Raw genomic sequence first — 27,039 nt, 5'->3', positions numbered from 1 at the left:
AAGGCACTTCAATATTTGTTTCTTGCCCACTCACCCTCTGAGTGGCACACATACACAATCCAAGTCTCCAGGAGTATACACTTTAACATGTCTCCTGTAAAGAGCAGGTGTTCTTAAAGTTTGTACATTTAAGTCTCCTATTCTATAAGCCACCAGATTAAGAGAGTAGGTGAACACCACTAGAATGATCAAATAACATTTTATTTGTCCTATGCGCCGACTACAACTAGCCCTTAACCAACAATGCAGTTTTACAAAAATAAGTAACACCATGAAATTATAAGGCTATATACAGTGCCTTTGGAAAGTATTCAGACCCCTTTTTTCACATATTGGTACGTTATTTCTAAAATGTATTTTTATTTTTTAAATTCCTCATCAATCTACACTCAATACCCCATAATGACAAAGCAAAAACGTATTAAAAATGTAAACAAAGAAATGCTTTATTTACATAAGTATTCAGACCCTTTGCTAAGAGTCTCAAAATTGAGCTCAGGTGCATCCTGTTTCCATTGATCATCTTTGAGGTGTTTCTACAACTTGATTGGAGTCCACCTGTGCAATTGATTGGACATGATTTGTAAAGGCAAATACCTGTCTATATAAGGTCCCTCAGTTAACAGTGCATGTCAGAGCAAAAACCAAGCCATGAGGTCGAAGGAATGTGTCGAGACAGCTCTGGGGAAGGTTAAAGAAAAAGATTGTCTGCAACATTAAAGGTCTCCAAGAACTCAGTGGCCTCCATCATTCTTAAATGGAAGTCTGGAACCACCAAAACTCTTCCTAGAGCTGTCCGCCCGGCAAAACTGAGCAATCGGGGGAGATGGGATAACATTCCAGAAGGACAACCATCTCTGCAGCTCTCCACCAATCAGGCCTTTATGGTAGAGTACCAGATACCAGTACCAGCCACTCGTCAATAAAAGGCAAATGACAGCCCGCTTGGAGTTTGCCAAAAGGACTCTCGGACCATGAGAAACTAGATTTATCTGGTCTGATGAAACCTGAATGCTAGGCGTGAAGTCTGGAGAAAACCTGGCACCATCCCTACGGTGAAGCATGGTGGTGGGGATGTTTTTCAGGGACTGGGAGACTAGTCAGGATCAAGGCAAAGATGAACAGAGCAAAGTACAGAGAGATCCTTGCTGAAAACCTGCTCCAGAGTGTTCAGGACCTCCAACTGGGGGCGAAGGATAGCCTTCCAACAGGACAACGACCCTAAGCACACAACCAAGACAATGCAGGAGTGGCTTCGGGACAATTCTCTGAATGTCCTTGAGTGGCCCAGCCGAAGCCCGGACTTGAACCCAATCGAACATCTCTGGCCAACCTGACAGAGCTTGAGAGGATCTGCAGAGAGGAATGGGAGAAAATACCCAAATGCAGGTGTGCCAAATACAGGTGTGCCAATTTTGTAGCGTCATACCCAAGAAGACTCAAGGCTGTAATCACTGCAAAGGTGCTTCAACAAAGTACTGAATAAACGGTCTGAATACTTATGTCATATTTGAGTTTTAATTTTTAATACATTTGCTAAAGTCTCTGACCTTCCTATAGACGTGTGTGTGTAAAAGGGTCTGAGTACTTCTCGAATACACTGTACAGGGGGTACCAAGTCATTGTGCGGGGGTACAGGTTAGTCGAGGTAATTGAGAGAATATGTACAGTACCAGTCAAACGTTTGGACACACCTACTCATTCCTGGGGTTTTCTTTAGAATAAAAGTGATGAAATCAAAACTATGAAATAACACATGGAATCATGCGTTAAACAAAATATATTTTAGATTCTTCAAAGTAGCCACCCTTTGCCTTGACAGCTTTGTACACTCTTGGCATTCTCTCTACCAGGTTCATGAGGTAGTCACCTGGAATGCATTTTCAATTAACAGGTGCCTTAAGTTAACTTGTGGAATTTCTTTCCATTTTAATGCGTTTGTGCCAATCAGTTCTGTTGTGACAAGGTAGGGGTGGTATACAGAATATAGTCCTATTTGGTAAAAGACCGAGTCCATATTATGGCAGTCACAGCTCAAATAAACAAAGAGAAACAACAGTCCATTACTTTAAGACATGAAGGTCAGTCAATACGGAAAAAGTTTAGTCGCAAAAACCATCAAGCGCTTATGATGAAAATGGCTCTCATGAGAACCGCCACAGGAAAGGAAGACCCAGCGTTACTTCTGCTGCAGAGGATCAGTTCATTAGAGTTACCAACCTCAGAAATTGCAGCCCAAATAAATACTCCACAGAGTTCAAGTAACAGACACATCTCAGCATCAACTGTTCAGAGGAGACTGAATCAGGCCTTCATTGTCAAATGTCTGCAAAGAAAATGCACTACTAAATGACACCAATAAGAAGAAGGGAATTGCTTTGGCCAAGAAACACGAGTAATGGACATTAGACCAGTGGAAATCTGTCCTTTGGTCTGATGAGTCCAAATTGGAGATTTTTGGTTCCAACCGCTGTCTTTGTGCGACGCAGAGTTGGTGAGCGGATGATCTCCCCATCTGTGGTTCCCACCGTGAAGCATGGAGGAGGAGATGTGAGAGTGCTTTGCTGGTGACACTGTCAGTGATATATTTAGAATTCAAGGCACACTTAACCAGCATGGCTATCACAGCATTCTGCAACGATACGTCATCCCATCTGGTTTGCGCTTAGTGAAGGAAAAGCAGCCTACAAGTGCTCAGCATAACTCCTGCAAGACTATTGAAAAAAACATTCCAGTTGAAGCTGGTTGAGAGAATGCCAAGAGTTTATAAAGCTGTCATCAAGGCAAAGGGTGGCTACTTTGAAGAATCTAAAATGTAAATACATTTTGATTTAACACTTTCTTGGTTACATGTGTGTTATTTCATAGTTTTGACGTTTTCACTATTATTCTACAATGTAGAAAATGGTCCAAATATATAAAAACCCTTGAATGAGTAGGATTGTCCAAACTTTTGGCTGGTATGGAACATGTAGGTAGGGGTAAAGCGACTATGCATAGATAATAAACAGCGAGTAGCAGCAGTCCAAGTAGCCAATTGTTCAGCAGCCTTATGGCTTCAGGGCAGAAGCTGTTAAGGAGCCTTTTGGACCTAGACTTTTTGAAGATCTAGGGGCCCATGCCAAATCTTTTCAGTCTACTGAGGGGGAATAGGTGTTGTTGTGCCCTCTTCACGACTGTCTTGGTGTGTTTGGACCATGATAGTTTGTTGATGATGGGCCACCAAAGAACTTGAAGCTCTCAACCTGCTCCACTACAGCCTGTCAATGTGAATGGGGGTGTGTTTGGCCCTCCGTTTACTGTAGTCCACGATCAGCTCCTTTGTCTTGCTCACGTTGAGGGAGATGTTGTTATACTGGCACCACCCTGCCAGTTCTCTGACCTCCTCCCTATAGCCTGGCTCGCCATTGTCGGTGATCAGGCCTACCACCGTTATGTCGTCAGCAAACTTAATGATAGTGTTGGAGTTGTGTTTGGCCAGGCAGTCGTGGGTGAACAGGGAGTACAGAAAGGGAAAAAGCATGCACCCTTGAATAAGGTTAATGCTGATCGTGATGCTCGTGGTGGCGTTGTCTTGCTTACTGAAGCTGGCGAGTATGACATAACATAGTATGCAGCGTGACACTCAAGACATAATCATGTGATTATGATAAGTGTTACAGGATAGGCTACAGAAACAATCTTGAGTGACTCACAGTTGACGGGACTTCCCTGTTTTATATATTTTTTATTTGAAGAAACACAAAGAAACGCAAAACCAAGAAAAAGAGGATGTCATTACCCAGAGGAGTGAAGAAGATTCAAGAAGCCCTGGGGGAGTCATACGTTATAACTTGACTTGTTTGCCTGTGTACTCTTCCTCTCTTTCTCTCCCCCACACCACCACTGTGTTTTCTGGGTGATTCATTGCATGTGACACTGTGTGGTGATTAAAACTTTATTAAGAATTGAGAGCCTTGATGTTAAAACTGTTACGTTTCATATCCACATTTTTCTCTGTCCTTTCTGTCTGTTTTTCTGTCTGCCTGTCTGGCATTCATCAGAGATTAAAACAATAATTTCTGATCTTTCAATTTAGAAAAAGTTATTGTTAAGGGTGTCTGTAAGACAGGTGAGCATAGTAAAATTGAGAGAAACCTAATGAAGACAACATACACATACTGTGAATGTTTTAGAGTGGACTGTTGTCTGATTAGTTTCCCTCATTTGGTTTCCTCCTGTCCTTTATCCCTACAGTCAGCTATTTATCAGGGATTTTATAAAAAATACATATAATTAGGTCAGTGCTTATGTTTGTCCTATTTCACACATGTACACGTGTGTATTAATACGCATATTTAATTTAATTATCAAGCAGAACAGAAGAACCACCAGGATCCGGACCTCGTAGGGTTAGAGTTGAATACCCCTGTAACAGATGTTCTGCTTTCTATCATCTAATGATTCAAAGACTTGTACTCTCCTCTGTCCTCAACTTGAAGAACACCATGTCAATACTGCAGATGGACAGCAGAGGTCCTCTTCCTCATGGAATATGCTACGGTGCGAAGTTGGAGTGAAAAGACTTGCAGTAACATTTTGAAGCTTCTGCAGTCAAACCACAAACTGAGTCTGCCATCTGTCAGTATGAACATAGTGGCACACTACCTTACAGGGATTCAATACAACTGATGACTGTCCATTTTCTTGCTCATAGTACATACTAGTTCATCTGGAACATAACACAGTAATACCCAAACGTGCAGGTTCAGTCAGTAGACTACAAACCATACATAAGTGGCAACCTTAGGTCAAACTTAACATTTACATTTACAATGACATTTTTTTTGTTAATAAGAGAATGTTCCAGTAAACTATTTTGTCCACTCAATCAAGTGGTTTGATTTTATTTGCACACTTGAATTAAGCACACAAATATTGTCATTAGATACTGAGAACATTTCTTGATTTGATTTCTCAATATTGGACTGATTCATGGTTTCCAGACCACTGTTTCAACTGGCAAGGTATGTGGGTTGCAGGTGTGTCTGTGGCTTTTAGACTTGCCCACACCTGTTTCAGGAGTTCCATCCCAGTATGTCTATCACCTTACCTTAAGTCGAACAGTCAAAAGAGTGAAACATTTACCACTGGAAAATAGTTTCTTACAACATCTCGTGTTTTACAACTTTTATAAGAATTACTTGCCTGAAGCAGTATCCGATTTAAAGGGATAGATCCCCTAAAAAGATAGGTGGAGAATCATATTAGGTTGTGTTTTTTTTTAAATGTTAAAAATGTTGACCTGAGATAAATCAAACTGAGATTACATGAAGGCTTGCTCTACCTCTTCCAGCAAGGTTTTACACTGATAGTTAGATTTAATATTAAACCACACACAAGCTCGCACACACACACACAAAGAGATTCAGGGCTTGTGTGTTAGGGGGAGCTCTGTTTACCATCCAAAGTGCTGACAGTTAGTTTTGATTATCTGTTTCCTGCCCACAGAAAGCACTGGAGAGGCAGACACTGCATTGTTCATCACTGTCTTTGTGGGGGATGGGGGGGACGCTGCTCCTGTTTGAACCTATCCCACCTCCAGGGTTCTATAGAGGGAGGAGTGACTGGGAGGTCTCAGCCACACCCCCCACAAGCCCCATCTCCACCCGTTGGTATTGTGTGTGTGTGTGTGTGTGTGTGTGTGTGTGTGTGTGTGTGTGTGTGTGTGTGTGTGTGTGTGTGTGTGTGTGTGTGTGTGTGTGTGTGTGTGTGGTGTGGTGTGGTGTGGTGTGTGTGTATGTGTGTCTAGGGGGTGTGGTATAGAGATGGTGTCAGGTAGCAGGTTGTGTATGGGAAGGGGGGGGGGGGGGGTTATGTAAGCTCATGCTCTACAGTATATATAGGAGTGAGAGGCAGTGAAGAAAAACAGATCTCCTGTTCTGTCCTCTTCCTCGTACAACCACTTACTTAAGAATTCTTGATACTGACCCTGCTCAGCTGTAGTCATGACGACCATGCTGCTGAGAGCGCTAGGAGCACTGCTCTGCTCCTTGGTTGTCACCGCTGAGGTTCTTCCCCAAGGAGACTTCAATCTACAGGGGGTAAGAGAGAGAATGAAGAGAGGGATTAACAAATCAGGGATACATTGAAAATCAAATGATAAGGACCAAACTAGAGATTATTATAGAGAAAAAATTTACTGAAAAATACAAAAAAGAAACTGATACAAATGGAAATGATTAAGAGAAATGTGGGAATTCTAGTGACACATTTTCAGATTGAGAATTTCATTTGTAAATGATTCAGGGATATTCCAGTATCAGCTCTCACAGATTTAGGATCGAACAAATCTGTGACCCCACAGACAGGAATGAGAAGGTGTTGTAATCTAATCAGGGCTGTTTTTTTTTCAGGTTGCAGGAAAGTGGTACCTGATTGGATTTGCTACTAATGCCCAGTGGTTTGTCAGCCACAGGGACGGCATGAAGATGGGCACCGCCATGCTGACACCAACTGTTGAAGGAGACCTGGACATGGCATATGCTAGCCTGAAGTGAGTGAGTGAGTGAGTGAGTGAGTGAGTGAGTGAGTGAGTGAGTGAGTGAGAGAGAGAGAGACTTTCTGCTGAACCCGAATGAACTGTATTGTCTCTGCAGCACTGATGGCTCCTGCTGGAGAATGAACCACCTGGCTGAGAAGACAAACCTTCCTGGGAAATTCATCTTCAAGAGCCAGCGTGAGTCTAGAACCTACACACATACAGGGCCGGTTATAACCTTTTGTGGGCCCTAAGCGAGATTTGGTTACAGGGCCCACACCTCGCAGAAAAACATTTTAGTGGCCCCCTCTAGACAGTGTAGAGAAACATTCCGTGCAATTCTATACATTTTGCCATGGGGCGAAGAGAAACTGTTGCAGTTTTAAAGTACATTTTCCGCAATTCTACACATTTGGCCATGGGGTGGAGAGAAAACTTTGCAGTTTTATAACTAACTTTGTTATGACTTATGCCACATTAATATGGTCTGAGTGAGAATGACTAACAAAATCGATGGGGGCTCCCCAACTGATGATGCACAATCAAATTGCACCTGGTGTATTCTACTATTCTTACCAATGATGTATGTAAACCTTGGATTGCTGATGCTATGTATTAGGCAATGAGAGACTTTGAAGCCACTGGATGGCCATATTGGTACTCCTCAGAAAAGCAGTCCTCCGTAGGAATAAATGTAACAACAATTACATGTATTTAAGTGTTTTTGTTGTTGTAGTGGGGACAGTAACATTAGTACTTTCTAAGTATTATATAAAATATTATATAAACTTGTTTTATATCTTTTCAAATGTTTCATTTTTTATGTTTAGCTCGCACAATATAGTTTAAAAGTATGCACTAAGGTGTCTGTAATAGAACAAGTGTTTCAAAAGCAAATGTAGACTTTTATAAAAGCCTTTCTATAGCTTCCAAAATATATTTTACAATGGTGGGGGAGTGCCAAGATGGAGTCGCGGTGGCTTCAAGACATCGCCCCCTGTCAGTCATCTAGTGTATGTATAAACTGTTAGTTGAGACCCGACTGAGTTCCTAAAAATACAAACATATGTTGCTTATGCCTGGAACCCTGCTCATATATATATATATATATATATATATATATATATATACACACACACACACACACACACACACACACACACACACACACACACACAAAAAATGTGTGTGTCTATTCATCTTCTATTCACCCCTCTCTAGGCTGGAATAATGAAAATGACATGCGTGTCGTTGATGTTAAGTATGATGAGTACGCCCTCATTCACACCATCAAGACCAAGGGAGGTGTTTCAACTGTGCTCAACAAACTGTATGGTAAGTTCTTTTCCACTCCTCTGTTAATTCCTATAACTCAGTCTCATTTTGTCACTATTTTTCCCCCATAATTTGTTAGCAATCTTGCGTAATAAATTGTATTGTATCCTTCATAGTATATTTAGTCTGCCATGTTCTGCATGTGTGGTGTCTACAGCCCGCGGGACAGACCTGAGCCCTGACCTGCTGCAGAAGTTTAAGCAGTTCTCCCTGGACACTGGCATTCTGCCTGAGAACATTGCTATCCTCCCCAAAAACGGTTAGTCCCATTTCTGTTTGTGACGTGTATTTAAGGGTTCTATTAAATCCATATTGCGGAAGTTCAGCGTTACAGCGTGGTTGAAATTTAAAGGCAATGTTCCTGCGTTAGCGGAGACTGCATTTCATGATGCATATGTAACCGCTGCATATGTCTGCTCAATCAGATTTACCTTAACATTTCCAGCCTGCAATCTGTAATGCTTCAGCGGTACCGGTTGAATAGAGCCCTAAGTTGAACAATATTTATGGATAGAAGTGTGGAATGTCTCAGGCCTTCTTTCGCTCTTTCTACAGATGAGTGTCCCGCTGCGTAATTTCATTGATGCTCATCACTTCCAAAGCGTCCTCCCTTGATCCTTCTGCATGGCTTTGCTACTTGATGGGTAGGCAGACACATGGCAACTGTGGCAACCAAGAACCACCTTAAGCTGCAGTGACCCATCTGGTTCCGCCTTAACCTGCAGCTACGCTACATTACCCACTGCAGCCTAGTTTTCCACTTCCCCGATTTGTTCCAATAAAATACTGTCTGGTGCTTTATCAGTTTGTCAGGCATCCTACTCTTATATATGACGGTATTTAATACCTCTGATCCTAAGTAATATAAGCTGCTTTAGAAGTCTGATCACATGTATGCCCTATTGTAAACCCAGCTGTAAAATAAAATGTTATCCTACTCCTTGCAGTTACACACAGGGCCTTCAGAAAGTATTCACACCCGTTGACTCTATCCACATTGTGTTGTGTTACAGCCTGAATTTAAAATGGATTACATTGAGATTTTGTGTCAATGGCCTGTGATGGATAAAGTTACCCAATTGTCATACAGATCAGAGGCAATAGGGATGACCTGGGATGTTCTCTTGATAAGTGTGTGAATTGGACCATTTTCTTGTCCTGCTAAGCATTCAAAATGTTACTAGTACTTTTGGCTGTCTGGGAAAATGTATGGAGTAAAAGGTACATTATTTTCTTTTGGAATGTAGTGAAGTAAAAGTAGTCAAAAACATAACTAGTAAAGTACAGATACCCATAAAAATGACTTTTTAAAGTATTTTTACAACACTGACTGTCCTACACACAATACCCCATAATGTCAAAGTGGAAATATGTTTTTAGAAATGTCTTGAGTCAATAAGTATTCAAGCCCTTTGTTATGGCAAGCCTAAATAAGTTCAGAAGTAGAAATGTGCTTAACAAGTCACATAAGTTGCATGGACTCACTCTGTGTGCAGTAATAGTGTTTAACATGATTTTTGAATGACTACCTCATCTCTGTACCCCACACATTATCATCTGTAAGGTCCCTCAGTCGAGCAGTGAATTTAAAACACAGATTCAACCAAAAAGACCTCGTTAGTAAATGGCAAAACAGTGAAATGATTAATAGCACTTTGGGTGGTGTATCAATATACCCAGTCACTACAAACATACAGGCGTCCTTCCTAATTCAGTTGCCGGAGAGGAAGGAAACTGCTCAGGTATTTCACCATGAGGCCCATGGTGACTTTAAAACAGTAAAATGGCTGTGATAGAAAATTAAGAATGGATCAACAACATTGTAGTTATGACAGAGTGAAAAGACGGAAGCCTCTAAGGAATAAAAATATTCCAAAACATGCATCCTGTTTGCAATAAGTCGCTAAAGTAAAACTGCAAATGTGGCAAAGAAATTATCTTTGTCCTGAATACAAAATATTAGGTTTGGGGCAAATCCAACACATCACTGAGTACCACTCTTCATATTTTCCAAGCATGGTGGTGGCTGCATCATGTTATGGTTATGCTTGTCATTGGCAAGGACTAGGGAGTTGTTTAGGATAAAAAATAAAAGGAATAGAGCTAAGCACAGACAAAATCCTAGTGGATAACCTGGTTGTCTGCTTCCCAACAGACACTGGGAGACAAATTCACCTTTCAGCAGGTCAATAACCTAATACACAAGGCCAGATATACACTAGAGATTGCTTATCACGACGACATTCAATGTTCCTGAGGGGCCTGGTTACAGTTTTGACTTAAAATCATCTTGAAAATCTATGGCAACACTTGATAATGGCTGTCTGGCAATGATCAACAATCAACTTCACAGAGCTCAAATAAAATAAAAATATAATAATGTGCAAATATTGTACAATCCAGGTTTGCAAAGCTCTTGGAAACTTACCCAAAGACTTCTAAAGGTGATTCTAACATGTACTGACTCAGGGGTGTGAATACTTACATCAATTGGATATTTCAGTATTTAATTTCCAATACATTTTCAAAAATGTCTAAAAACATGTTTTCACTTTTATTAAATAAAAAAAGTTTTCCATGTTTTATTCAGGCTGTAACAACAATATGGAATAAGTCAAGGGGTATGAGTACTTTCTGAAGGCACTGTATTGGTCAATTATTAAAAAGACAAACAAGCAGGTAAAATACTTTGCTTTTATTATCTTTTTTTAACAAATACGTCAAGTACATCCATAACAACACAGTTCTGATTCCTCCTTTTATGTAAGTGTTTACATCTACACACTTTTTACAGATTTGTGTACAAAACAATAATTTACGTCCCATAGAATTCTAGTTACACTGAACTATACAACAAATTTCATGATGATGAAATAAATATAAAAACTAAAAATTATCACAGGGGAAGGAACTGTCAAAGCCAGAGTACAAACATACCACGAGTTACATCTCTCTTCAGGGAACTAATACCGCTCACTGGTCACTGACATAAGTAGATGGGAGAATCTCAATCGCATACTCCTCGCATCCTCTCCTTCTCAAAATCCAATGGAGAAGGTCAGAGGGGATGGACCTATGGCTCTCTCATCCAATAGGTTTTGAGGAGCGTGTAATGTTGTGGTCATGAATTAGTGGTACCAGATAGTGTGCATCCTCACTCCGAAGGCCTTGCTGGCGCTGCATCACACTTCAGTCAGGTGTCTGATAATCAAGCTTTATTAGGGGTAAAATAATGTGTATAAAGAGGGGTTTATGGGTTGGAGTTGATACTGCTTACCTGTATATTAGATCCCTCTACCCAGATGGCATGGTTGGCCACATCTAGTATCTCACTGTGTTAAGAAGCGAATCAACTAATAAACCTTCTCTGAAGCCGCAGCTTTTACAAATGCCTTGGTTATTTGCTATGATGCAGTCAACTCCTTCACCGGACAGATAGTTCTCCTCAGAACAACAACGACAGTTCTCAGAATACCAAAGATAAGACAACAGAGAGATGTGGGGTCAGACTACCAGGAAGCACAATATATACATTAACTGACATCCCTCACAACAGGCATACACACAAGCAAGCACTCAACTACATACAACACACATACTCTTCGTGTCTCAGCGTTCAAAGCATCAGGTATAATTAATGAGTTCATGACTACTGCATTCATAATTCTTAAAATAAATTGGTGGCAAGTGCTATTAGAATTGAGTTAATCTCGACCACTCTGCTCAGTGGATCTGCTTTTTCTCTCAGCAGGTGAGTGTCCATTTTATTGTGTGAATACAAACAGCTTGTAGATCATATTTTATCTTAGTCGTGTGCCAAGTTAAAGTAGGCTTAAAAATATCCACTTTAATAAAGAACTGATTGTGGCTGTGGAGTAAAAACAATGAATCTACAAAGACCTCAGAGAGACCTGCGACTCTTGCACATTCTGCCATGCAATACTGTCACCAGCAGGGGGACATGCAGATAAAGTGCAAGTCTGTACAGGGCTTTGTCACCTTATTCCATAGGCCTTACACCGGTATATGTACACGTAAATTCATTTTCAGTTGCAGGAAAGTTGGCTTGAGAGTCATTGCGGTAAAAATAATAGATGTTCCCTGTTAATGCAGCAGACACACACACACACACACTCACACACACACATTCAATTGATTACGGTGTGGTGGTGGTTGCATTAGTGTTGTTCTGGTGGTATGAAGGGTGGGCAGTGCCAGGGTCACTCTGCCTGCACCAAGTCCTTGTGGTGGCGTGCGATATGCTGGTTCTTCTCCGAGGGCCTGCGAAAGCCTTTAGAACAGATCTCACAGCGGTGGGGGTAGTCTTTTGTGTGGATGGAGATCACATGGCGCTTGAAGCCTGAGGCATCCCCACTGCTGTAATCACAGTACTGACACTGGTACACCCTCCTCTCCCTGGGCCCTGTGGCCAAGCCCGCAGCACTAGAACTAGCACCAGGCACCAAAACCTGCTTCTTTGCCACCGGTGCACTGGCAGAGGCAGAGGCAGGGGAAGGTCCCAATAAGGTCCTTTTGGCTCCGTTCTTTTCAGGAGAGGCCTGTTGCTCCTTGGTGTGGACTGACAGGATATGGCGACTGAGCACAAAGGGGTCCGCGATCTTGAAGTTGCAGTGTCGGCACTGGTGCAGTTTCTTGGCACGGTGCGACGCCGAGTGCTTCTTCAGTTCAGACGGCCGGTGGAAACCTTTATCGCAGACTGCACATTTGTGGGGGTAGTCCTTGGTGTGCACCGATATGATGTGGCGCTTCAGGTCACTGGAGTTGGAGCTCTTGTGTTCACAGTGGGCACACTGGTGGGTTTTGGCCTCCTCGTGCGTCAGCCCATGCTGCAGCAACTCCTCCTCCTCAGCAAAGGTCTGGAAGCAGCGTTCACACTTGAAGGGCATCTCTTTGCTGTGCTTGGTCTTGACATGCGTCTTCAGGTTGGAGGAATCAGCCGACTTGTAGTCGCAGTAGAGGCAAGAGTAAGGCTTCTCGCCGGTGTGCGTGCGCATGTGTTTCTTCAGCTCGGAGGGGTGCCGGAAACCCTTGCCACATTCCACACAAATGTGGGGAAAGCTCTTACTATGGACGGCCAGCAAGTGGCGATTGAGCAGTCCTTGTTCAGCCGTCTCATAGTCACAGAATTTGCACTTGTGCATCTTGTTGGCCTGTGAAGGCACAGGGCTCTTGGGCTCACGGTGGTGGTGCTGCAGTCGATGGGAGAACAGCGCCGCCTGCTGGTGGAACTCCTTGCCACACACCTCACACTCAAACAGAGCCTTGTTGCTCAGCGTGTGCACCTCCATGTGGTTATGAAGGCTGGCCTTCTTGTTGGTGGTGAAGTCACAGTCCGTGCACTGGTACTTTTTCCTGGTCAGGACATCCTGGTGGTGGTTTTTGGTGTGGCGCTTCAGGAAGCCTCGCGACTTGAACTTCTTGCCACAGAGCATGCAGGGATATACTGTCAGAGGCTGGCCATACGGACCAATTATGATGGCTAGGATGGGAAACAGCGAGAGAGAAGAAAATTAGGGCAGAAACATGACTCACAGATATCACTTGACGGTGTAAAAACAACAGATGGTCTGTATTCAAAAAATTCAACGTGAAAACCCAAGCCATAGAATCAGTACCAGATAGTTATTTTGTCCCATCTGACAGCTGTGTACCTGTCTGGACCTGGCGAGGCTCAGCCCTTGTTCTCTTGTTCTTGTTTCGTTGCCTGTTGATCTTGTCCACTCCGTCTGATTCATCAATGTGCAGCAGAGCACTGGCAGCACCGTTTCTGTTCTCACAGCTCTCACTGTCCTCAGAACCTGGAATAACACAGCAAACGTTTGATGCAAATGCACAGCTTCTCTCACCCCTGCTAGAGCAGAGACACTTATCACTACAGAAGGCAGGTGAGCAAGAAGACATTATCTGCCTTGTTATTACACTGTATGTTTGTATGTAAAGTGTGTTACTGACCATACGTGGCTGCCCAGGCCACAGGCATGAAGTCCTTGCTGAGAGCCGTGCCGTCGTACGACCGCTCGTGGGTCACTGGTTCCTCACCCCCCACCACCACCTCCATATAAACCTCATCAGATATCTTTGATGAACCTGCAGGGTAACATACTAGTTACAACACAACCGTAAAAAAAACACACACACACACGCAGAATTGATCACTTACCATGGTCCCCCTGAGACATGTACACCATCTTCTCTCTGAGCGTTCGGCCTGTAGAGTCCGTCAGTGCCACATCCTCTGTGTCTCCATCACTGATGTCCACTGTTTCTCCTATACAGACAACCACACACTGATATAATACACCTTGGTGATCAACTATTATAGGTTATAGAATCCCTCTTTCCTGAGGTATTAAACATTATTCATGTCTCCTTACCCAGGTCATCCTCCCCAGAGTCTGCCTTGAAGATGTACACCTTGATCACCTCCTGGCCGTCCTCATCCTTCTCCACCTCCTGGTCCTCCTCGGCTCCCTCCACAGTCACCTCTGTGCCATCGTCTGACACCATCTTGCCTGCCTCATCCACTGGAGGAAGACGAAAAGAGAGAGACAGAGTGAGAGATCCATTCACTACTGGTCATTAGTTTAACTGTAATGTTTTCTTTATAAAGAGGCCAGATGACAGTGGTATTGATGTAGAACTGGAGAGGAGAGAAGCAGCCTGGTACTCACAGGAGATCATCAGGTAGTCCCCACAGCCGTCTGTGTCTTGCTCTGGGTCCAGTTCATCCTGGGTATGCCCATCTGCGACCATCACATCCTCAGGAATGTCCCCCATGGCAACACCTTCGTCCTCCCCCTCCAGTGACATCACACACGTCTCCACGGCAACATCCTCATCCTCATCGCAGTGCACATACTCAGACACCACGTCCTCAACAGCATCCTGGATCACCAGCTCGTCTGAAGCAAATCCATGCACCGCCATTCCCTCCCCCTCCCCCTCCGACACCAGCACAGTCTCCTGCAGCTCCACCACAAACTCCTCCCCTGCAGCACCACCCTCATCTGGAACACATAAACACAGGAACAGTTGGATATATTCAGCATAGGCCTACATAAACATGCTGCAGAAAACACATTCATGCACTCTTACACAGACAATAACAACAAAAAACAAAAAACTTGGAAGAAATGTTAGATTTTTGTGCAGAACAACGAACAGTACAGGGAATTACTTGAATGCGCAAACAAAATGTTGCTATTACCTGATCCATGGAGAATGATTTTAGGCTCTTGGGAATGTAGTGCCAGCCTGGTCTCGTCCTCATCCATTGTCCTTACACCTCATTGGTCACTGCAGCACTGGAGGCAATAATTGACCAGTCAAATCAGTCACATGGGCCTAATGGCAACCAAAATCTACCACAGGGGTGCAACTTTCACTGGGGACAGGGGAGACATGACCCCAACATATTCTAAAATTACATTTTTGTTCCCCCCATTTTATCATTGCTGTGTGACACTAAAAGCGTCATAGGTGTGCTTAAGAACCATGCGGAAGCCTCAGAGCAGTTGGGTAGGTTGTTTGCCGGTTTCAGCAGGCAGGATTTAGGACCACACGGAAACCACAGAGCGTGCGGACAGGCTGTATGAAGGCAAAGCTATTATTATAGGACCAGCACGGTGCTGCTGCCTGCATCTGCTGTGCATTTTCTCCAGGTTGTAAAAGCAACTGACATGTAACATGACATGTTTCATCCCTCTCAAGAAGTTCTGTCTGAAGAGAACTAACTAGCTAGCTAATAGCTGCCACAGTTCTAGCCTCTAGCAATCTGTCAGATAGCAGCATCTAACAGCTGTTCTGTGTATGGAAATGTTTTGTAGCCTTTTTGTCCCGTTTCAACAGAAGTAAATTAACTCTCCTAGTTTATGCTAGTTGATGTAGAATTAGAGCTAGTCAAAAGTTGGCTAACGTTAGCTAGCCAGCTCACTAATTTCAGCTATTTATTTTTGCCTCAATCACACTAGACCTGAGCCAAACGAGGAAACCAGTGACCCAAAAAATTGAGGGACAATATTCAGACATTTTTTTGACAACGCAATGTGATTTTATATTAGTCACTATAGCAATGTAACGTTATTGATCTGTCAGTTTCTCTAGCTAATTCCCTACTTTTCACTCTGACATAGTATAAACAGCTCTACAGGCTACACTGTCATGGTGCACAGTCGGTACACAACACTATGTTCATCATATCTTAGCAGATCAGATGGTGACAGGTGTCCCAGCAGGATCAGACAGCCAGGGAAGACCAGTTTACAGAGCTCAGGGGAATATTGCAGTATATAAAAATCAGTAAATGGATACAAAGTTCCATCTTGCGTTGATGGGTTGGCTACAGTCTGGGATCTGGGAATAACGGCCATTTCAATTATTGAACCACGGATGCTGTTCTTGGATAATATAATGTATAAATGTACACCAAGGTCATTATTTTTCAAGCCTCGTCTGAGCAGAATCAGATGGTGACAGGGGACTCAGCATGGTCAGGCAACCAGGGAAGACCAGTCTCACAGCACCAAGGTGAACTTTTGCAGATACAACACTTCATTATCTCTGTGTAGAAAACACTGGACAAGCCAGATGCTTCATAGATTGAAACTATTTTAAGGCAGTCTGACAAATCTCTAAAATTGATTTCCAAACAGTATCAAGGCTTGAGAGGCTTTTCCCAATGACACAAAACACTCCAAGCAAAAATGTGAGGAAGACCTGGAGACACTATTGATGATGATGAATGGATACTGATATGTTTGAATGTCCAGTAATGTTCAACTAAGAAATGCATTGCTATTAATTGGAAGGTTGGTTATCTTCCCACAATGTCACAATGGATGGCAGAAATGTCAAGATATGCATCACTAGTAGAGGTCGACTGATTAATTGGAACTGCCGATTAATTAGGGCCGATCTCAAGTTTTCATAACAATCGGAAATCGGCGCCCAAAAATACTGATTTCCGATTGTTACATTTTTTTTTTTCAATGACAGCCTAGGAACTGTGGGTTAACTGCCTTGTTCAGGGGCAGAATGACAGATTTTCACCTTGTCAGCTTAGGGGTTCCAATGTTGCAACCGCACAGTTAACTAGTCCAATGCTCTAACCATTGCACTCCACAAGTAGCCTGCCTGTTACACGAATGCAGTAGAAGCCAAAGTAAATTGCTAGCTAGCATTAAACTTATCTTATAAAAAACAATCAATCATAATCACTAGTTATAACTACTAATCCAGTTTAGCAGGCAATATTAACCAGGTGAAATTGTGTCATTTCTCTTGCGTTTATTGCACGCAGAGTCAGTGTATATGCAACAGTTTGGGCTGCCTGGCTCATTGCGAACTAATTTGCCAGAATTTTACGTAATTATGACATACATTGAAGGTTGTGCAATGTAACAGGAATATTTAGACTTAAGGATGCCACCCGTTAGATAAAATACCGAACGGTTCCGTATTTCACTGAAATAATAAACGTTTTGTTTTCGAAATGATAGTTTCCGGATTCTATCATATTAATGACCAAAGGCTCGTATTTCTGTGTGTTATTATGTTATAATTAAGTCTGATTTGATAGAGCAGTCTGACTGAGCAGCAGCAGGCCCGTAATCATTCATTCAAACAGCACTTTCGTGCGTTTTGCCAGCAGCTCTTCGCAAGCACAGCGCTGTTTATGACTTCAAGCCTATCAGCCTAATGGCTGGTGTAACCAATGTGAAATGGCTAGCTAGTTAGCTGGGTGTGCGCTAATACTGCTTCAAACTTCACTCGCTTTTAGATTTGGAGTAGTTATTCCCCTTGCGCTGCAAGGGCCGCAGCTTTTGTGGAGCGATGGGTAACGATGCTTCGAGTGTGGCTGTTGCCGATATGTTCCTGGTTCGAGCCCAGGTAGGGGCGAGGAGGGGGACGGAAGCTATACTGTTACACTGGCAATACTATAGTGCCTATAAGAACATCCAATAGTCAACGGTATATGAAATACAAATGGTATAGAGAGAAATAGTCCTATAAATCCTATAATAACTACAACCTAAAACCTCTTACCTTGGAATATTGAAGTCTCATGTTAAAAGGAACCACCAACTTTCATATGTTCTCATGTTCTGAGCAATGAACTTAAACGTTAGCTTTCTTACATGGCACATATTACTTTCTTTTCCAACACTTTGTTTTTGCATTATTTAAACCAAATTGAACATGTTTCATTATTTATTTGAGGCTAAATGATTTTATTGATGTCTTATATTAATTCAGTATTGTTGTAATTGTCATTATTACAAAAAAATAAAACATTTACCCGGCCGATTAATCGGCATCAGCTTTTTTGGCACTCCAATAATCGGTATCGGTATTGAAAAATCATAATCGGTCGACCTCTAATCACTAGATTTTAATCATTATAAGATTAAGAGTATACTGTGCAACTTTCATAAGGTATGGGCGCCTTATGTGGAATACCGTATGGCGAAAGGGGTCTGTATTGAAAACATTTGAATTTTCTAGTTGAGCAGTTGCAAATAGATACTTTTTTTCATGGCACACAAAACACCTGTCTGATTTGCACCTGTCTGATTTGAGCCAGTCTCAGTGGACTAATCAATTGGAGGCCACAGGGATGCCAGTCCAAGAATATGAGGATTGTGGCTCAGATGCACACGGCACATCTCTCTCCAGAATGTGCTGCTCTCTCCCGCCAATTTGTGGGTATTCAATGTTTCATCATTTCATTGTGTGCATTGTTTTCTGTGTATCAATTCCCCATTACATATAATCACCAGTAGTAGCCTACATTTACTGTTAATTCCCATAATTTCTAATCTGGAATGTGTTTGGTTATTCTAATTTCTGTTAATGCATTCAATATATTATTATTAGTCATTTACCGTTCTCATTATCGGAGTGGACATCTGTTTTGCAGAACTCACAATTTATGCTACACTTGAGAAGCACGTTTTTGTTTATTTAATTCCATTTCTGAGTTCTGTCAATTTATTTATCGTCTTTTGTTTGAAACGTTCCTGTCAGTCAAAGTTTAGTAAGGATGAGCACCCGATTACGCATATAGAAGTAGGACTAGTCTACCTGGCCTCCGCACAAATGTAGGCCTATAAATGTGGCCATTGGGGATGTCTGAGTATTTCTGATTGCCTTAATTCACCACCACTAATGAGCTGTGGAGCTTCTCAAAGCCATTCCCCCCCTCAAACAGCAAGTAAACAAAGTCTGTTTTTATAATCAATTGATAATGACAATATTTCCAGCTCTCCCTTTCGATAACCACTCGGCATGAAAGGGGGAAATGGAACGTTCTGATCCAGTGGAAACATTATCAAATATTTGATTACTTCTTATCCATTGCACAAATAGCCTACAGCTGTGTCTGTCTGGAGCAACTAGAGGGCCCAGAATATTTCATACAATGTCTCAAGTTTGCTAGCAGGAGATTCTGGGCGACCCAGTTTATACAATGTTTCAAGTTCTTTGGCTACGATTGGCCTGTCTGCAATGTGATTTATAGGATATTTATTTTGATCAGGATATTTTCTACCTGCAGGCTGCAATGTTTTCATGTGTTGGCTTTATGTAGGCTATTTTTACATAGTTGACAATGGCAATAAAAGTTACTTTTAGATTTATAGAGTTTTAATTTAGATAGAATGTCGATTAACCACAAACAATGATTTTTAGATACAAAGACTGTTATAAATTAAATGAAACTGTTCCATGAAAACGAGCATATGAAAATCATAACTGGCACGCAGATTGGTAGAAATGTTTAATAAATTGGCACTCCAAATGTAGCCTATTACTGGCAACTTCAGGAGCGTAGCGCCAGAATCTGCGAAGGCCAGCAGCAGTGGGAGGAAGGGGGTCAGGAACAGGTTTTTTTCCCTTCTGGTTAGGCTATCTTGATCTCTGGCTCCCTTGAGTCATATGTGTGTCTTAATTATTTAATAAAACAGTGTGCTTAAAGCATCAGACAAGGTTTGTAGCCTACATATAGGGAGGGTGTGTCTATAATGGTAAAATACACGGTTAAACATTTTGACTAAATTGATTGGTCGAAAGAAAAGGCTACTTTTGGTTGACCAATATTATTTTTTGTCAGGGACAGCCCTGGTAGAAATACAGGAAATGAGCTTTAGATCCCCCAAAAAATCCTGAGGGAGGTCCCCCCTGCCAGTTTGTCCCATAGTCTACCATATTCAAATCCTAAATCTCAAACATATTTTTCTCTCTAACAAGAAGCAATCATGTTCCAATGTAACATATATCATTAAGCACATGTATTTCACATCCTGTGAAATGTAGCCATGTCCCAATCGGTCTAGACATCAATTATATTGGTCTGCACTTCATTTGGGGGCAATCTAAACTAGCTAGCTATTTTACTTGGCCTACTGCCTTAAACCAACATGAGGAAGGGTATAGGCAGCGATTAGGTTTATTACATCTGTGATAGGAATGAAAATATCATACTTTTGTTGTAATGTGCTTTGACATAACGAGCGACGTTTTCAGCCATGCAAAAACATTACTATCTTAATCCTCATAGTCTTGCAATGTGAAGGAATCCATGTGGTTACTTTCCGAAATGCATCGAGACAAAAAGGGTTTGGGCAACGTGCCGTTAAATTTCTCGTCCAATTCACCCACCCCCATGGTCAAATCTGACAGCAGTGGTGTGGGAGCGCGAGACAGGCAGTGCAGCTGCATAATGAGCTGATCTGACTCAAAACCTTTAGCTGGCCTAACATGAAAATAGGAACGAACTCAGTACAAAAACGACTGGTATAATGTATATTTACACAATAAAACATTTAAGACAAAAGGTCTGCAAGCAAACAAAATAAGGACATTTCACCAAATCATCTGGCGGTCGTAATAAAATGGTTACGTCATACCTAATATAAATCAAACAGTAGCTCGTCTAGCTAAATGTGGTTAATGTTGTTTGGGGCAGCTTTGAGCTAGCTAACATAAATGGAAACATGAGTTTCATGACAAGAGCAAACACATCCATCCGATAGTCAATATCAATGCATGTAGCTAGCTATTTCGCGAGCCACCTGAAAGGTTTATAGCTAGGTAACTATGGCGGCTACCCTGGCTAGCTAACGCCCATTTCCTTCAGTGTTTTCAAAAACAGAAGTACGCCATTTTGTGTTGGAGATCACAGGACAAACATTTTGCCCACTATTGCATAATAATGCATGCACAGTATCATATTTGAACATGGTGGCTACTATTGTATTTTGTGGGGGTATCTGACTAGCAGACTAATGTTACCGATGTTTAGAAAAATCCCCTCCCGGATTTTCTAGGCCGTAATTGTGGCCTGCTTAAGGCCTGGGCCCAAATAAGCAAGAAAGGCCCAACTCCTCGTGCGCTTCTCCGCTTGTCAGATAGAAAAATAGAATAATGTAAACGCAATCACATATGCAAGGCATTTCATATGCTCCGTGCACATAAAAAAGCGCAAGATAACCTGCTTACCAGATTTTGTAGTACGGGTTGGCCTCCCTCCGTCGCTCGATTTCCAGGCCGTCCGGTTTCCCCAGACTCGGGCAGGATTCAATCGGGAGTTTGCGCTAGCTGGGCGGGCCGCTGAGGCGCAGGGAGGGAGGGGCCGAGACTTTCGAAGCTCCACTGATACTCAGAATCGCTACAGCCCCCAGCTCCGCCAGCACCAAGGCCGCCGTCAGCATTCACGTCACAGCCCGAAAGTCGTAGGAAAATGCGGAAGAAGTCTGGAAACCTAACTGGTAATTGCAGGCAGGCCACGATCAGGGACTCAACACCGCGTCTGTTTGCTTTGCATACCTTTTGAAAGACTGGTTTAGTTTGTTCATGTATTGCTTCATTGAATGTCTCTAAAAATCAAGAACAAACTGCGAGAACTTTAACTGCTGCCGCCATTAATTAGCAAGATACTGTTATTTTCCATCTATATTTAGCCCTGTATAAAACCCTTGGTTTGTTACTACCAATTTACACTACAGGTTAACTTCACGGCTACATATTTGCCATTGATTGACCACTTCTTCTGGGTCATTTGACACTATTTATTAGTACAGTTGATATTTCTTGATCTTCTCTCTTGCCTGCAATTTGATGCCTTTTGAGATAAGAACATATTTTGAATGTAGCAAGAGAGAGACCAGCTGACAGGGGGCTCGATTTCTTCCCGTGCTGAGGGACACGCTCTACCACATGTACGGTAAAAGCCCAGGTCTCGTGTAGAAGCAGTAAAACACTTACACAAACAGTAGCCTATTCCCCAAGAAGTGTCTCCGTGCACAAAGCCCCACCTGCTAGCAGGGGACACGTACTTCTACAGCACCCGTGACACCATAATAATAGTGTAGCGGGAGAGAGAACAGCGAACAGCATCGATTTTACAGTTTTACGGTGCAGAGGCTACTGCTCTACCACCTGTAATACGAAAAAACAGGCCTCAGCTAAAGGCAATAGACCACTCACAGTCACACACTGTATTACACAAAATACTTTATACGATGTGTGTGCAAAGAAAAAACAGAAAACTACCCCACCCATATGAGTGGAGCAGGGTAATGCTACCCATAGTCATTTTAATTCTGTATCCTTTAGTCTTTTCCAGGTGAAGTTCTACAGTAGTTCAGGTGGGAATCACATTGTCCAGAGCAGAGTTTCACTGCTTCCTCTTCCCACTCAAAATCTGAGAGGGAATCCTCACTGGAGTCTTCCTTCAGTCCCAATGGCACAACTATCTGGGGTGCTTCACAATACTTCCTTCCATGTCTTTTTCTCTTGTCTAATTTTGGGCAGGTTCCATTATCTAATGGTTGGTTTTATTCCTCTGTTACTTCATTCTCATCCTGTGGAAAGATGTAGAAAGAAACTGATCGGGAATCAAGAATGGCTACCAGTACATGAAAGTGGCTTCTTCTATGTCCTGTTTTCTAATCCACAGTGTATTGATTCATGTAAAAAATAACCAAGCAAGTAGAATTTATGGTGTGCATGAATATGTTGGATGTAGACTCACCTTCAGTGTACCCCCAAGGATGTACAGATGCGTCTTGCGGGCAGCTGTGGTGCATGCACGGGCAGAGGGGTGAGTTGAGGGGAGGGGTATGGAGTTAGTGGCAGGTTGTGAGGGAGTGCAGCAGGAGACCTATGATCAAGTGAAGACTATATTGCAGTCTGTCACGAGTCATAAACCACAGTTACTCAAATAATGTTACACACACACACACATCACTGACGCCACACACTTACACCCACATGCACACACCTCTCACACCTACGCTGCTGCTAAATGATTATTGATTAGATTTATTACTACCATTCTGCTGCTGTTCATTGATTATTGATTGCCATTACCATTAGTATCTAGCCATTTGTCCTGCTACTGGTCACTATTACTCCTGTTTACATGTATATACACTGCTCAAAAAAATAAAGGGAACTCCTGGGTTCGCGCCCAGGCTCTGTCGTAACCGGCCGCGACCGGGAGGTCCGTGGGGCGACGCACAATTGGCCTAGCGTCGCCCGGGTTAGGGAGGGCTTGGTCGGTAGGGGTGTCCTTGTCTCATCGCGCACCAGCGACTCCTGTGGCGGGCTGGGCGCAGTGTACGCTATCCAAGGTGGCCAGGTGCACGGTGTTTCCTCCGGCGCATTGGTGCGGCTGGCTTCCGGGTTGGATGTGCGCTGTGTTAAAGAAGCAGCGGCTTGGTTGGTTGTGTATCGGAGGACGCATGACTTTCAACCTTCGTCTCTCCCGAGCCCGTACGGGAGTTGTAGCGATGAGACAAGATAGTAGCTACTACAACAATTGGATACTACGAAATTGGGGAGAAAAAGGGGTAAAATTAAAAAATATATATATATATATATATATACAAAAAAAATAAAGGGAACTAAAATAACACATCCTAGATCTGAATGAATGAAATATTCTTATTAAATACTTTTTTCTTTACATAGTTGAATGTGCTGACAACAAAATCACACAAAAATGATCAATGGAAATCAAATTTATCAACCCATGGAGGTCTGGATTTGGAGTCACACTCAAAATTAAAGTGGAAAACCACACTACAGGCTGATCCAACTTTGATGTAATGTCCTTAAAACAAGTCAAAATGAGGCTCAGTAGTGTGTGTGGCCTCCACGTGCCTGTATGACCTCCCTACAATGCCTGGGCATGCTCCTGATGAGGTGGCGGATGGTCTCCTGAGGGTTCTCCTCCCAGACCTGGACTAAAGCATCCGCTTTGGATGTAGCGAGACATGATGTCCCAGATGTGCTCAATTGGATTCAGGTCTGGGGAACGGGTGGGCCAGTCCATAGCATCAATGCCTTCCTCTTGCAGGAACTGCTGACACACTCCAGCCACATGAGGTCTAGCATTGTCTTGCATTAGGAGGAACCCAGGGCCAGCCGCACCAGCATATGGTCTCACAAGGGGTCTGAGGATCTCATCTCGGTACCTAATGGCAGTCAGGCTACCTCTGGTGAGCACATGGAGGCCCCCCAAAGAAATGCCACCCCACACCATGACTGACCCACCGCCAAACCGATCATGCTGGAGGATGTTGCAGGCAGCAGAACGTTCTCCACGGCTTCTCCAGACTCTGTCACGTCTGTCACGTGCTCAGTGTGAACCTGCTTTCATCTGTGAAGAGCACAGGGCGCCAGTGGCGAATTTTCCAATCTTGGTGTTCTCTGGCAAATGCCAAACATCCTGCACGGTGTTGGGCTGTAAGCACAACCCCCACCTGTGGACGTCGGGCACATGCACATTTGTGGCCTGCTGGAGGTCATTTTGCAGGGCTCTGGCAGTGCTCCTCCTGCTCCTCCTTGCACAAAGGCAGAGGTAGCGGTCCTGCTGCTGGGTTGTTGCCCTCCTACGGCCTCCTCCACGTCTCCTGATGTACTTGCCTGTCTCCTGGTAGCGCCTCCATGCCCTGGACACTACGCTGACAGACACAGCAAACCTTCTTGCCACAGCTCGCATTGATGTGCCATCCTGGATGAGCTGCACTACCTGAGCCACTTGTGTGGGTTGTAGACTCCGTCTCATGCTACCACTAGAGTGAAAGCACCGCCATTATTCAAAAGTGACCAAAACATCAGCCAGGAAGCATAGGAACTGAGAAGTGGTCTGTGGTCACCACCTGCAGAACCTCTCCTTTATTGGGGGTGTCTTGCTAATTGCCTATCATTTCCACCTGTTGTCTATTCCATTTGCACAACAGCATGTGAAATTTATTGTCAATCAGTGTTGCTTCCTAAGTGGACAGTTTGATTTCACAGAATTGTGATTGACTTGGAGTTACATTGTGTTGTTTAAGTGTTCCCCTTATTTTTTTGAGCAGTGTACATTATTTTACCATCAGCATATTACCATACATATTTATATATTCCTGCTACCAGTCTCTCACACACTCACAATAACACCCACACTCTACTTATGCTGCCATATTGCTTATTATTATTAATCCTGCTACCAGTCACCTAATTCCTGTCTACATGTACCTCAACTACTCCAGTATCCCTGGACATTGTACATTTGGTACTGGCACTGACCCTGTATATACTATAGTGAACAAAAATATAAATGCAACATGAAACAATTTCAAAGATTTTACTGAGTTACAGTTCATGTAAGGAAATCAATCAATTGAAATATATTCATTAGACGCTAATCTATGGATTTCACATGACTGGGGAGCCAGGCCCAGCCAACCTGTATGAGTTTTTAACCACAAAGGGGCTTTATTACTGACATAAATACTCCTCAACACCCCCTCAGATGATCCCGCAGTTGAAGAAGCCGGATTTGGAGGTCCTGGGATGGCGTGGTTACACATGGTCTGTGGTTGTGAGGCCAGTTGGACGTACTGTCAAATTCTCTAAAATGGATGCGGCATATGGTAGAGAAATGTACATTAAATTATCTGGCAACAGCTCTGGTGGACATTCCTGCAGTCAGGAAGCCCATTGCATGCTCCCTCAAAACTTGAGACATCTGTGGTATTGTGTTGTGTGAAAAAACACATTTTAGAGTGGCTTTTCATAGTCCATGCACAAGGTGCACCTGTGTAATGATCATGCTATTCAATCAGCTTCTTTATATGTCACACCTGTCAGGTGGATGCATTATCTTGGCAAAGGATAAATACTAACAGGGATGTAAACACATTTGTGCACAAAATAAGCTTTTTGTGCATATAGAAATTTGTAAACAAATTTGTGGTCAAAATTTGAGATAAATTGTGCTTATGGAACATTTCTGGGATCTTATATTTCAGCTCATGAAACATGGGACCAACACTTTACATGTTGTGTTTATATTTTTGTTCAGTATACAGTATATACAGTGCCTTCAGAAGGTTTTCACACCCTTTACTTTTTCCAAACGTTGTTTTACAGCCTGAATTTAAAATATATTAAATTGAGATTTTGTGTCACTGATCTACACACAATACCACATATCAAAGTGGATTTTTTGTTGTTGAATTTTCTACAAATTAATAAAAAATGAAAAGCTGAAATGTCTTGAGTTAATAAGTATTCAATCTCTTTGTTATGGCAAGCTTAAATAAGTTCAAGAGTAAAAATGTGCTTAACAAAATCACAATAAGTTGCTTGGACTCATTCTGTGTTCAATAAAAGTGGTTAATGTGATTTTTGAATGACTACCCCATCTCTATACCCAACACATACAAGTATCAGTAAGGTCCCTCAATCGAGTAGTGAATTTCAAGCACATATTCAACCACAAAAACCAGGGAGGTTTTTAGTGCTTCGCAAAGAAGGGCACCGATTGGTAGATATGTATAAAAATAAAATTAAAATAATGTGCTTCCAAACTCACTTGCCGGAGAGGAAGCAAACTGCTCAGGGATTTCACCATGAGGCCAATGGTGATTTTAAAACAGTTACAGAGTTGAATGGTTGTGATATGAGAGAACTGAGGAGGATGGATCAACAACATTGTAGTTACTCCACAATACTAACCTAAATGACAAAGTGAAAAGAAGGAAGCCTGAACAGAATAAAAATATTCCAAAAACATCCATCTTGTTTGCAACAGGGCACTAAAAGTAATACTGCAAAAACCGTGGCAAAGAAATGTACTTTTTGTCCTGAACACAAAGTGTTGTTTTTGG

The 27,039-nt window shown here is 42.5% G+C and overlaps 2 protein-coding genes across 2 annotated transcripts; one reads left to right on the top strand and one right to left on the bottom strand.

The window, feature by feature from the left end:
- Nucleotides 1-5,881: 5,881 nt before the first annotated feature.
- On the top strand, nucleotides 5,882-8,816 carry LOC139388764 (lipocalin-like). The gene is made up of 6 exons (XM_071135673.1): nucleotides 5,882-6,083; nucleotides 6,396-6,535; nucleotides 6,639-6,718; nucleotides 7,742-7,855; nucleotides 8,013-8,114; nucleotides 8,411-8,816. The coding sequence occupies exons 1-6, from the start codon at nucleotides 5,988-5,990 to the stop codon at nucleotides 8,428-8,430; spliced, it is 552 nt and encodes a 183-aa protein (XP_070991774.1). The 5' UTR covers nucleotides 5,882-5,987; the 3' UTR covers nucleotides 8,431-8,816.
- A 1,732-nt stretch (nucleotides 8,817-10,548) lies between these two features.
- Nucleotides 10,549-26,041, bottom strand: LOC139388762 (zinc finger Y-chromosomal protein 1-like). Its single transcript, XM_071135671.1, has 8 exons — nucleotides 21,374-26,041; nucleotides 15,084-15,180; nucleotides 14,548-14,883; nucleotides 14,251-14,400; nucleotides 14,037-14,144; nucleotides 13,829-13,963; nucleotides 13,528-13,674; nucleotides 10,549-13,355 (listed from the first exon to the last, which is right to left on the bottom strand). Exons 2-8 carry the CDS (start codon nucleotides 15,148-15,150, stop codon nucleotides 12,076-12,078), a joined length of 2,223 nt encoding a protein of 740 aa, XP_070991772.1. The 5' UTR covers nucleotides 15,151-15,180; nucleotides 21,374-26,041; the 3' UTR covers nucleotides 10,549-12,075.
- Nucleotides 26,042-27,039: the final 998 nt, after the last annotated feature.

This window comes from Oncorhynchus clarkii, chromosome 29 (genome assembly GCF_045791955.1).
Source record: "Oncorhynchus clarkii lewisi isolate Uvic-CL-2024 chromosome 29, UVic_Ocla_1.0, whole genome shotgun sequence".
NCBI classification, from domain to species: domain Eukaryota; kingdom Metazoa; phylum Chordata; class Actinopteri; order Salmoniformes; family Salmonidae; genus Oncorhynchus; species Oncorhynchus clarkii.
Note: the sequence above shows the minus strand (reverse complement) of the source record. Positions and strands in the feature narration are given on the sequence as shown.

Coding starts and splice junctions, on each gene's coding strand:
- LOC139388764 (XM_071135673.1), top strand. CDS start 5,988: ATGACGACCATGCTGCTGAGAGCGCTAGGAGCACTGCTCTGCTCCTTG. Junction 6,084..6,395: donor GAGACTTCAATCTACAGGGG/GTAAGAGAGAGA, acceptor TTTTTTTTTCAG/GTTGCAGGAAAGTGGTACCT. Junction 8,115..8,410: donor TGCTATCCTCCCCAAAAACG/GTTAGTCCCATT, acceptor CTCTTTCTACAG/ATGAGTGTCCCGCTGCGTAA.
- LOC139388762 (XM_071135671.1), bottom strand. CDS start 15,150: ATGGATGAGGACGAGACCAGGCTGGCACTACATTCCCAAGAGCCTAAA. Junction 14,401..14,547: donor GGACTACCTGATGATCTCCT/GTGAGTACCAGG, acceptor GTCTTCCTCCAG/TGGATGAGGCAGGCAAGATG. Junction 13,356..13,527: donor GCCTCGCCAGGTCCAGACAG/GTACACAGCTGT, acceptor TTCCCATCCTAG/CCATCATAATTGGTCCGTAT.